Source organism: Phoenix dactylifera, chromosome 14, assembly GCF_009389715.1.
Source record: "Phoenix dactylifera cultivar Barhee BC4 chromosome 14, palm_55x_up_171113_PBpolish2nd_filt_p, whole genome shotgun sequence".
NCBI lineage: Eukaryota > Viridiplantae > Streptophyta > Magnoliopsida > Arecales > Arecaceae > Phoenix > Phoenix dactylifera.
In genome coordinates, this window is record NC_052405.1 from 2080963 (window position 1) to 2094056 (window position 13094).

The window sequence follows — 13094 nt, forward strand, 5'->3', positions numbered from 1 at the left end:
CATCTTCACTAAAAGGAAGCAAGATTTAACTTTAATGCATGTGTGCATGTGTATGTATGTGCGCATATGAGATAGAGTGACTGTCTTGTTCCACATGATGAGAGAAAGGAAGGTGTGGCATCTTTACTTATGAAAAAGTAAGATTTAATTCAATACTTGTAGGCATATATTTCTGTGTTAGAGAGAGCTATGAGGACCTATGCGGGCATGTATGTAACCACTCATCGACTATGCGTTGAGTAGATTTTGAATATTTATACATGATCAAGAAATCTAAAAGTTACCTTCTTGTTAGCTTTTTCGAGTGAGGCCCCGAATTATGACAGATAGTATCAAAGCAAACCCATCATCCTATATCCCATATGAATTAAAAGACACTACAATATGGGCTCATTTGGATTCATCACGAGCAGATTGTCGTGCTTATGATTGGATTTATAGTATTTATGATTGAATTTGAATGGATTTGAACTCATTAACCTGACAAGGGCACCAAGACTTTAATAACGAGAATATACAAGGATCCATTTGGGTATGTATTTAGTCTCATATCAGCTATACACTAGATATATCTTGGATACTTATGCAAAGTTAAGGAACCTACATAATATTTTTCGGCTAACTATTTTGAATTAAATTTTGGATTGTGATGAAGGAGATGTGGGGCAGTGGGGGCAAGTTGCTTGAAGGAGGCTTCACCCTTTTTGAGATTGGAAAAGAAGTGATGAGAAGGTCACGAAGAATATATTAATGTTGGGATTTCAAAAGGAATGGATAGACATTTGAGAGGTGAGTAATTTTCTCCCTCTTTGTGCTCCCCATATGACATATCCATTAATTTCAATACCCTTAAACTTTTCTAAAAGCCACACACGACAAATTCCATACTTACAGTTGGGTTTTTTTCAAAAAGGACGCGTACGAGAGCAGAGAAGCTTATCTTTTAGGATTCTAATTAAAGCACCAACTTTAAAGTATAAAGACTAAGATGCTTATCTTTAGTTTGTATTAATCTTTTCACCTCCCACTATTTTCCAAAGATCATGAGAATGTTGGGTTATGAAATCTAAAGCAGGAAAAGCTATTCTTTTTCAAATCGCATCACCATGCATAAAAAGTAGTGCCCTTTTGATATTTCTTAAGGAAGATTCTGCTTTTGCCTTCTAAAGTGGCTCCTCCTTTGCACAACCCCTAAGTTATGAATCATACGTTAATCCATCTTTACACATCGCTTATACTTCTTTTCATTTCAATATTAATGTTGCACACCTCATGTCATCATTCAATTGGTCTCCACCATGTAGGTTGTGAGACTCATGTCATGATTGTCATATCAAGTGACTGTGGTGCTGGCGACCACTCTCATTCTCCAATCAAACAAGGCTAGGTTGTGTCTGCTAGTATACGAACCATGTTTTAAACAAAATGGTTCCAATTTATAAGATTGCTTACACAATGTAGCTCCTACTGGGAACATAGTAAATTTATGCTCTTCTTCATTATAATGCTCCTATGAATCACAGCAATAACATAATGAGGATCGCTGTGATGGATCCTACACTCTAAACGGCCTAAGGCTATCAAGTAGTCCCAAGTGTCCAAAAACTCCAGTTAGTAGGAAGTGAATGCTTCTGTCGAGAAGATCACCATAATATATCGCACAACATGGAAATTATTTGGCTAGATTTGACAAATAAGTTCTTCTCACCATAATATATCGCACAACATGGAAATTATTTGGCTAGATTTGACAAATAAGTTGCAAGCTTCCATATATGACTTTTTCCTTTTTCTTTTTTAAAGAGAGGTTAATCCCCACCTTTCTATGCTTACTCCTGCCTCACCTCTTGAGAGTGAATCTAATTGGATTTGAACTCTCAACCTCTTGTCAGGTAAGAGATGGTGCGAACTCAAGTTCAATGGTAAGAGTGCATTTTTCAACAAAAAAAAAAGTCATCAGAGTCATCACAATATATTGCACCATGTCAACAAGACCATACGATTTGCTGCTTGTAATGTCGGAGATTTGTGAATAGTGGGTGGAAAATAAGTAATTAAAATTTACAATATGCTTCTAAAACTTAATATGATTTTGATATTGATGTAGTACCCATCAAGAGTAACAATTGGTCAAAGTTCGAAACGGAGTCCATAAGCTTGGAATTATATATATAATCTTACAATAATAATAAGGGTTGCATGTCTTGGCTAACTTAAAACCAGGAGATACGTTGTTTTATTCAAGATACAAATTAATTATGTCTATCTATAAATCTGTCTATTTTTTTTTTATTTGTTTGTTTGTTTTGAACGGAGAATTTCTTTGAAGATTAATCGTTGCATTTTACGTGGCTTTTGGAATTTGTAGCTTCTTAAAATGTAAAGAATATGAGATTAGGGTTCTGCTGGTCGGTTCTTCTATTACCTTAATTATGTTGCCATATAGGGCCTTTTCAACATTTTTTGCGACATTTTATTTACATTCTTCTATCTCTTCCCTAGCTCTTTTGACTGTTTACATGCAACTCTTTCTTAGATTAGATACTGCACCACATATGTTCTATGCTTTCCAACTTTATGTTGGTCATAAACACATAAATATCATGATTATTAAAAATTAGTAATTTGGTGTAAAGAAATATAAATTCACCTGAACCCAAAAAAATGTTCTTACCTATGAACTGCCTATTACGAGGTAGGTTTGCATTTCTGATTTAAGTAACTAATGCTAACGGTCATTTATATAACTCAAGGCACATTTTCAATAATGAGTGAAACATTTGTATATTTTTTAAATAAAAAAGCTATACTGAATTGTTATTAGGCTCCCTGATCTAACGTTTCCTCAAAAATAACAAAAAAAAAAGGAAGAAGGGATAAAACAATAGAAGGCTCGTCTTACGTTTCAGACACACATGCGCGCGCGCGCGCGCGCGCACACACAGAGAGAGAGAGAGAGAGAGAGAGAGAGAGAGAGAGAGAGAGAGAGAGAGAGAGAGAGAGAGAGAGAGCGCGTCTATCTCCCATGATGAGCAAGTAAGCATTTCGTATACATGGGTATCCTTCCAGATTCTGGTAATGCTCAAAAAACAAGATAATAGCAATTAGATGGTGGAAAAGGTTATTTTTCTCAAAAAAATGGTGCAAAAGGTTTAAAAGTGCCGTTCATGCTTAGAATAACGGAAGTAATTGATGCTGAAAAATGACAATGTCATTCGCAACATTATCTCATGGATGCAAATTGACAAAGAAAACAAAAATATTGGCCATTAATTTGATAATTATATGATGAAAAAAAAACGAACATTCAGAAACTCATAAGAAAGCAGCCCATAAACAAATTCCACAAATATAACTACCAATATACAAGTGTCTCCTACTTGCAACTAAGTTAAGCCACCAGACGTCTTCTTTCCTCTCATCTCATAATTCACAAAAAGAAAAGAGTGAAAAAGGCCAAGATTCAGCATGGAAAAAGAGAAGCAAGAAATTTAGCAAAGTCATGCACTACAAGTCCTCCGGCAATTTAAAAAAGAACGTGCCATCCACCAATTGGAGAAACCCTACACCATCAAAGGAACAAACCTCCGCATCTTCATCTCCGGCACAAAGATTTAAATCTAAACAAAGACATGCACCTATCTCCTCGCATGATTCTTCCTTCTCATCCTCACTCTCTGCCTTCTGCTTAACTGGAGGAGAGCAAACCCTTGATCTCGAGTCGAAGCTCTCGCAACTTAAGATGATGATAGCATCATCAACACCAACTTCCTCACCATTGTAGCTCTGTATCCTCCCTTTCTCGATAGCTGTCTTAATTCCCATTTGGGAGTAATAGTCAACTTGCTCGATATCTTCCATCAGAATAACGCGGTGCGGGTTCTGACGAATCGCCTCAAAGAGTCTCTCAAGATACGCATGGCTCACTTCTGCCCTTGACCTTTTATTTCGGAGGTCATCAGAGGAATCGGACCGAGTTGATGCAAAGGTGCTGAGTCCAATAGAAATGAAGCTGGTGGGAGAACCAAAGACAAGGCTCGCTAGCTCTTTAGTTATCTTCTCTTTTCCTTCGGTGTCACCTCCTTGAAAGAATAACCATGTCTCTTCCTTGGGCCAGGCTGACTTTGACTTCTCTTTCCTCCTCATCATCCTTGATCTGCATTGGAGGATGGTGCTTGCAATGTCTGGGATGATTTCTTTCTGCCATGGAACTTGTTTCTCTAATGCGTTGCACAAGGTCTTTAGATTCTGAGCAGTGAGCTCCTTGAACTTAGGGAGAGTCTCCATCTCCATGGTGCCAGTTGAAGAAGTTGAATTAGGTTTGTACTTAGGGTTAGACAAGGACAAGGGTGAAGTCCTTTGCCCCACGTGTTCTTGGGAGTAGATTCTCGAGTTGGACTCAAAGCCTTCATCAATAGCTTCTGATATCCAGAGCTGGTGCTCCCTCCATGGATGTCTGGCCTCAAGTGACAATGACCAAGACTGGTGGCCCTGGTGCAACATGGGGTAGCGGAGATCATACGAAGAGATGGATGAAGAAGAAGGAGAAGCTGAAGAGAAATTTAGAGTCATTTCAGATGGATAATGCTGATTTCTGTGGGATGTACTGCATATTGAGTTCCACTTCTTGCAAAGATCTGTAAGTTGAAGCCGGCCCTACAAGAGAGAGAAGCCAAAAGAAAGCTATATCATTGATGTATGAACTTTATTCTTCAACTTTATGCGTGCGAACTTTGCTGTTGGATTTTGCTAAACCGAACTGAATCCAGATAATAATGTTACCTGGTCGTTGCTAGCTGTCCTTTCGTTCTCTGTCTTGTATTGTTGGAGCCATGAAGGTAAACTTGAGATGATTGAGCCATGGCTACTGTTAGAAGTGTTTGGAAGGCTTCGAGCCTCAGTTTCAAACTTGATGGAACAATCGGCGCAGCAAGTGAGCTGACTCCCCAGTCCATCTTCTAACAATGACCAACAAGACCCATCTCTATTCCTCTTGCTTTTCAAATGGCTTTGTGGATCACTGGGAGAAGGAAAAGTAGGGTAAGGAGAGTTGGCGATGGAAACATCCACAGATGCCAATACTATTACAAACTTTTTTTTCTTCTCTCTCCCTTAAAACAGTTCAAATATGTCACCAATGCAACCTAACTAACATTTTAAGCTCTTCTTTATTTTTTATGTTCCGCAAAAAGATATAAATATATATATATCATTTAGATACAAGTTTCCTGCGGAAAGACTTAAAATCAGAATTGAAAGGCTGCATGTATGTTTCTTGCTGCCTCAGAAACCAAATCTGACATGGAGAAATTTAAAGTAATAAAAAGCAAAAAGGAAAATAAGGAAAGCTATAAAAAAGATAGAATATGAAGTTCTGACCCTTTTTTTGTTTTCGGTATAATGAAATTCCTTTTTTTATGTATATAAAAAACCATGATTCCTTTTACTGAGAAAGAAAATGGCACGATTCCAAGTTTCTTAATTTGGAGATTCGCAGTAAAACCGACCCTGCAAGAAATTAACTAAGTAGATCTTGGCTAGGCATGAGATATTGGATGAAAACAAATGCAATTCCAATAGCTGCTGAGTAATTGTGATCCATTCCTGAATTATGATAAAAACGGACATGACATTTACCTGTCACAACTGAGGCTTAGTCCCAAACTGCCGGCAGGAATGGTAAGAGGCTGAAGACCCCAGAGAGCCTCCAGTGAAGGATGTCCGATCCTGCACTTCATGTAAGTCTGGTACGTTGCAATTCCCATGAGCCAAAACCTCGGAGAACTACTACTCTCTCCTCCGATGCCACCACAGGCCAGACTCGCAATCTCCATGATCACATGCTCCACGGGACAATAATAGTTCCTTCCCTTTTCCCCGCAGCTAGCCCTATACTCAGCAGCCCATTTGAGATCCCCAAAGTAGAGCACAGCTCCTCTCCCGACACAACTCTTCACGAGGCACCTCAGCTCCCCAACCTTTTGATCGACTTCCTCTCTGGACATGTGCCCGAAAGAGAAGAGTGGGAGAGGTATGAACTGTAGATTTCTTAGAACCTCATGCACTTCTCCTTTGTCCACTCTATCCATCACCCCTCTGACAACTCCCTCAGTGGAAGCTAAGCACTCCCCTACTATCACAAGACTCCTCTTCTTCCTGCTTACCAACGTCTCCAGAACGCTCGTCACATCCTCGCTCCTCCTCAATTGATCCAAAGGCCTAGGTTTGGTCGCTTGGGGAGGGATGGTGAAAGGGCTGGTGACCTCTTTGGGCTTGCTAGGACTAGAGTTAGAAGGAGAGGGTGCACATACATCCAAAGAAACAGCCTGCTCCACGTTGCTCTTCACTTGGGTACTGGAGAAGCCAGCCTCCCTCATGACTCGACTCACGCTGGGGTCGTCGAGGATGGAGATGATGAGCTGCTCCAGCTCGATCTTGACCGCGAGCAGCGGCTGCTGCTGGCTCTCGATGGAACCACGGCGCTGGTGAGCCTGGGCACGCTTGAAGGCGGCGACAAGGGCATTGGAGAGGGATGGATGGTGGTGGTGATGGTGATGGGGGGGACCGAGGATTGGGGTGGAGGCGGTGGAGGCGGGGAGGCGGTTGAGGGCCACGTTGAAGCACAGCTCGAGTGCCTTGCACTGGAGGGGGTGGGAATGGGACTGGAGGCAGGCGGCGCGGAGGAGGCCCGTGGAGGAGGAGAGCATGGTGTTGGCAACATGGAGCGGGGTCACTTGGGCGTGCCCTCGCCGACGTGCAAGGTTAATGGCTTGCTTCACTATGCTCGCTGCCTCGGAGGTTAGAGCTTGTTGCACTGTGCAACCTCCTGCCCTCATCCTAATAATTCTCGTCTCCTTCCTGCAGTGCTGGTGGTAGCTAGTGCCGGTAGTAGGTGACGATAGAAAGATCTAAGGAAGTGGTTGTGGAGGATTCTTCTTCATGGAGTTCATTGGACTTGGAAGGAAGGGGTGAGAGGAGAGAAGAGGAGGAGGGGTGGTTGGGGAGCTTTAAGGGGTTCGAGAGAGTGGAGGTGTTTGTTGGCTTTGGAGTAGGGTGGGATGTCAATCTCTCCGGTACTCTATAGTTGGAATATGGGGAATGTGACAGAGTGTCTCATTAATAAAAGCATCTTGCTACCTCCTACTTCAATCAAAAAAAAAGAAAGAAAGAAAGAAAGAAAGACAGTGTGGGTGCAGGGAAGTATGTATATGGAAGTAGTTATCTACTTTATTAGTTCTTTTGGGTTATTTGCTTTGTGCAGTGGGGGATAATGAAAATTGTGGACTGTGCTTTTCTTGTAGGGGAGGTTAAATTGGGGGTCCAAAGTCGATTTTGCATTGGAAAGTGGAATGCATGTGCTGACAAGTAACACCCGAAGGCAACCCAGCTTTGGTCTCTCTGTGGATGAGTTTATCAATAAAAGAATGACCAATTAACCTACCAATACGTGTTGATGTATGTCTTAGTAGTTTGTTATTAATGTGATCATAAAGCTTCTCTTTCTCCCATCAATGTATGGGAAAAGAAAATGAGAAAAGTCGAAATTTTTTACGTGGAAAGCAGATGTATCTGGGATAGAAGAAGAGAGAACATATGAAAAAGTCATTAATCACGATATTGACAAATTAAATTGATCATCAGGATTAAATCTCAATATTATTTTGAAGATCTTAATTCTATTGAAGAGGAGTCTCATAAATTTCCTGTTTTCCTTTTTATATGAGATTGAATTAGTTGGAAAAATCATGCAAAAGATTTCCTCATGGTAAATATCATCACCAACAGATATTTAAGAAGAATATGTACTCATGCCATACTTGGAAACATCGTATGCTCATCGGCATATGAGGACCTTCAGCTAAAGAAGATCTGAAAAAATTAATCTACATCTACTTGAAAAGTTGATGCTAATTAGCAGGATGAAGCATGTTAAGGATGTAAATAAAATAAGAGCACGTCACATAATACAAGAAATAAAGACAAGAAGGTTTTTTTTTTCGGTAGTGAAGAAAGACAGGAAGAGATCATTAAGGCAAAATGAACAGGAATATTTTGTTTGGATTGCTTTAAGAACTTTTTGGATAATTCCAAACAAGAAACTGTCATCCAAGAAAATCAGCACAAAGCTTTCCACGTCAAGGATTTTCATTGGGACAGAAAACCACGAATATCCATCACATATATTTCATTGCCACTTGATGATCGGGGTATATCAAATGAAATTGAATTTAAGTTATACGACCGATTAAATCATTTCACAACATGTAGAGTCACTCAACCATTTTGCTCAGAAAAAGGAAGACAAGAGAGAGGGGGGGAAAACTACAGTCACCAGAATCACAAAGTCTAGGTGAGTGGGCTATGTCTGCCTCGTTAAATATCTTAGAGTGAAGAATACTATATAGAAGCGTATATTGAATATATAAATACGTATCTATAAAAGACATGCACTATATATGTAGAAACTAACTTAGACACTATTATTATTCCAGACAATACAAAGCCTATTGTCAGCTTTGTGTGGGATCTTAAGCACAAAAGGGAGAATATATGGAGATAGAAGATAGACATGGATCAAAAGAAGCACTTTAAAACTGTTTAAAATTCAATTTAAACAAATACATGCATGACTCAGGCCATATGCGATGAAAATATCATAAGAAAGGAATTCCTTTTGTCGAAAGAAATTACATTACAAATGGCAAGGGATGGAAAATAAATAAAGCGGAAGAAGGGCTACATCTAAGGGAAAGATCTGCAAAAGAGATGACCAAATCACCAGATCTTAAATCGAAAGATTTTTAATGTGCTGTGATTATTTCTGATGTATTGCATTTTTAATGTATTATGATTAATTTTATAGATCGATTTAATGTGTTCCTACTCTAAGGGAAAGATCTGCAAAAGAGATGACCAAATCTTCTGCAATCATTTACAAATTCAATTAATTTTTAGTGAAGAGAAAAATCAAGAAAACAAAATTATCCTATCTAGCCACTTGCTTGTGCTAATTCTGCTAATATTATTCTTATTTTTCCTCCAATTGCTGCATATTCATTGTTGTGGTTGAAATCTGGCCTGAGGGCGACCATGCCGGAAGGGAGCCAAGGAGACGCTGGTCGAGACGGAGAAGAAGGCTGCCTTCGGTGCTCCGGGGTGCCATCTCCCTGTGGTCCGGGGTACCTGCACAAAGCTATTGCCGGGGATTCCGACGAAGGCCCTCCGATGGCTAAGTTAGCAGAGTTTATGGAGGGTCCTATTTTTGGGAGCCAGAGTCCCTTGTTTCCCCTGAGGAGGGAGGAGGAGGAGAGTCCGGAATCCTCCAAAGTATTTTTTTCATATTCTCTTTTATATTTCTTACTAGAGTACCCCGGTGGCAAAGGTATGGCCTGTAGCAGGCAGGATATGGTCCCTGGCAGATGTAGCAGGGTATGGCTCTCTGGCCGTAGTCGGCTCGAATTGCGGGGTTTGGATGGTTTCATGCCGGAGTAGGACGATCCATTTTACCTCCCATCATTCACCACCGTAAGTAACCAAAATTTGAAGATACTCTCACAGTAAATTTTACTGTTTGTATGTATTAATAAGTGCATGCAGAACCTTACATAACCAGATGAAAACGATTGTGGGTCCAAATGAGAGGACTCACTCATCTTGGAAAGAAACATCATGTGCTTGTGCCCCCCAAAAAAAAGGTAAAGTTTTGAGGTTAGATACGGGCATAGCATATCTCATCTTCAGCATAAACTATGACTCCATCAAACATACATAGAGCCACCAGAAATAAATCGAGTTCTAATAATGGTTGATTTGGAAGCTGTGACTACTGCATGAAATAGGAGGCAACTGCGTTCTTTTCTTTTATTAATTGTTCAGGAAACGGGATTCCCGACAACAATGATTTGCATCTATGCATGGGGTGATCTGAAGTGAGAGCCTGTGACCTCTCATCTTTTGAAGGACCCACTAAAAATGGCTGAGTTTTTTTTCTATGGTCTCTTTGAAAGGTGGGGCTGGTCCGGTCTGCTCTGGCCTCAAAGAATCGGGAACTGTGTACGGCTTCTTTCCTGAGGGACTCAAGGAACAAGGAATAAAGTGACCCTACGCCATATGGACATGACACCCCTCCCTCCCCCCTCTTCTTTCCCTTTCTCCCTCTCTCCACACACAAACACCCATATTAATTCCATATTAAAAAGCCAAGGCTTTTCTAAACATCACCTGTTTCCAACAAAGGCCAAGTGAATGGAATATGGCCACTGTGTTAGCTTCCAGGGTGTCTGGAAAAACAAACAACACACAGAAACAGGCGCTAACAGAAGAACACAGCATTCTGCATAAATGTTTGCTTCCCAAATTTTCCACTGCTCAAAGAAATAATGACATCGGAAACTAACGCAGCTCATGAACAACTGTAACTGGGAGAGTAAAATGCTGTGTGTAGGAAGAACTGATGCTGCTGCTAATAACAAAGTCACTCTCAGTATGGTTACAATATTTTCTTTGAGAAGGTCTTGATTTGCTTGTAATGGTCCATTTCCTGTTTCAGGGCTACTCAAACATAATTTAAAGGATGTAACACTTAAACTTGTTAGGGACCATGTTGGCGAACTCTCTTTCATAGCGTGCATTTGCATGGAAAGCAGAGCTCCACCTTCTCCTTGGTGGATGAAAAAAAAATTAAACAAACAAAATACCTCACACACCTTCCAAGAGATCTCCCGTCATTCCTCAATCATCTTCACCTTGTTATTTATCATAGACCATAACATCAGCACCGACCACCACCAATCTGCCTGCACTCCATAAAGAAAGGGCGTAAGAGAAAAAAAAAGAAAGAAAGAGGAGGCAAAGAAAAATTGACCGGTTAACCATCAGAAAGAGATGATGGTGCATACATGTGTTCTTACTGTACCTTCTTTTATATACCAAAAAGATGAGAGAAAAGAATCAACTCCAATCTTTAAGATTACTGCATATAATTGTGCAGCGAAAATGTTATTATACAACATTAAATCCACAGCAGCACAGAGCATCATTTTACTCTCCATAACTTACGATCGATGCATCCATGTTTCGATCTGTTTAGCAGAATGTTTTTGATTCTGCAGGCAAAGAAACATTGTACAGGAGCTAAAGATGAGTAGTGCTTTTGTAAGATCACATACTATGACATCCTAATTCTCTTAATGCACCAGAATGAAGGAGGTGGCTTATACAGCTGGTGAGAGAGATGATTCAGCACTTCCGAGTGCTGCTTTCTCTCACAAATGCTCCTAGAAGAGGCTTCTAAACTACAATGTGCTTCTCTTTTCAAACTAGTCTTAGCAACAGTCAAAAGTTTGGTCTAATATGGTCCAAAAAGACACACAAAAGGACAGATCTAATAATTAGCAAGGCAAAAGTACTCTGCCCCATGCTATAAAAGGAGTGCTTGAAGGGAGAAAATACAGTTCAAAGTAACGCAATAAAATCCTCACCACTGCATCCTTTCTCCATCGGTAACGGTTACCGACTATTTAAAAGTTTGGGCACACCATGCAATGCATGTTAAAGGTTAAAAAATAAAAGAAACCAAGGGCATTTTTTTTTACCCCCCTATCTTCTCTTTATGTCCCCAATCAAACCCTTATATTTGGTCTGTCTTTAAAGTAAAGCACCCCCTGTAAAGAAGCATTAAAAGCATTATGTGGCGTTATCTGCCAAAAAGTTTCCCTCATTTTAATGCCACCTTCCATAAGCATCTTGGGAGTGTCTGATCGTATGTGGTCATGTGACTAAAAGCATCGTCTTCAAGCACACAATAAAAACACAACATAAGAAAATAGTTCCCATGAAATACAGCCATACATGTGTGTATGGCTAAAACATAAATTATTTGCCAACACAATTAATTACCTTGATAATACAAATTGATGGAATTACTGGGTACGGTTGTGTACCAGTATCGAATCGAGACTTAACACCAGGTGCGTACCAAGTCTCGATACACCGAACTGATTTCTATACTGGAGATGCCGATGCAGCATCTAAGTAGTATCGCTACAACATCCAATAACGAGACAGTATTTATTTCTCATAGACAAGAAGGTCAATGGAAAAACGTGACTTCTTGTAACTGCTATAGTTTTAGAAGGAAAAACATGTATTTTCCATGAGAAATATAAGGGCATATACCTAACCAAAATTGGAGGCACCACCACCGAATGTTGGGACTGTTTGATCCGGTTTAAGTGAAGACCACAAATCACCAGCATAAAAGTAGCATGGAGGGACCACAAAACCTAGATTCTCGACAAAATGAATAGTATGACGATGCATGGAATCTGACTCCTTAGTTCTTAGCACTCCTGATAACTGCTGGTAGACTTTGCCCAACTTGACAGCTTCATGGTCAGCCAACCATGATAGTAACCTTATCTTCATGACCCTAAACTGATAAATTCATTACTTCTCAGTTCTCCATGCATGGACAAGGTCAAAATTTCAGAGGGTCCTTCGATCGTATACATTGCAGCTTGGGGCTCCTAGTCACAGTTGGTCTGCGATAGCTGGTTACATCTCTGATCTATTTTTGTCTTCATCACCATGCACATTCTGTTTCCACAGACAATTTTACTTTGTGTAACTTTCTCTTTGCACCATCACAGCTCATCAACATACAACCTTAAGCCTTCGGTAACCTATCTTTGTGTAACTATATATAACCGGAGGCTCTGCTCTGCAGTCATACATCCTTAAGCCTGCGGTAATCTATCAAGTCTGCATCCTATCTAGCCTTTTATCCCTGCAATTCTATTAACACCATGAGTATTACGTAAACTTCCATACATCCTCCCTGATATGTCAAAATGTTTCCAAACTTGTTTGGCAAACATCTCTTTAAATTGAAGAGGGTAGATGTAGTTTTATAAAGAACGAGAAGTGCACGTATTTTTCTGAAGAAAGAGAAGCACATAACTCGCTCTTGAAGCTTGAAGTGTTCTTTCTTTTATCGAAAGGTGCATATTATATATAAACGTTTTCTTGGCAAGTTTCATCTACGCTGCATCAGGATAGACCCATAACATGGTCTCTTCCTGTTGTGATGTTGA

General features: G+C 40.0%; 1 protein-coding gene across 1 annotated transcript; it reads right to left on the reverse strand.

Annotated features, from left to right (window-relative positions):
- Positions 1 to 3318: 3318 nt before the first annotated feature.
- LOC103714275 (protein SMAX1-LIKE 3-like) lies at positions 3319 to 7067 on the reverse strand. The gene is made up of 3 exons (XM_008801468.4): positions 5638 to 7067; positions 4783 to 5020; positions 3319 to 4656 (listed from the first exon to the last, which is right to left on the reverse strand). The coding sequence occupies exons 1-3, from the start codon at positions 6834 to 6836 to the stop codon at positions 3508 to 3510; spliced, it is 2586 nt and encodes an 861-aa protein (XP_008799690.2). The 5' UTR covers positions 6837 to 7067; the 3' UTR covers positions 3319 to 3507.
- Between the last annotated feature and the right edge of the window lie 6027 nt (positions 7068 to 13094).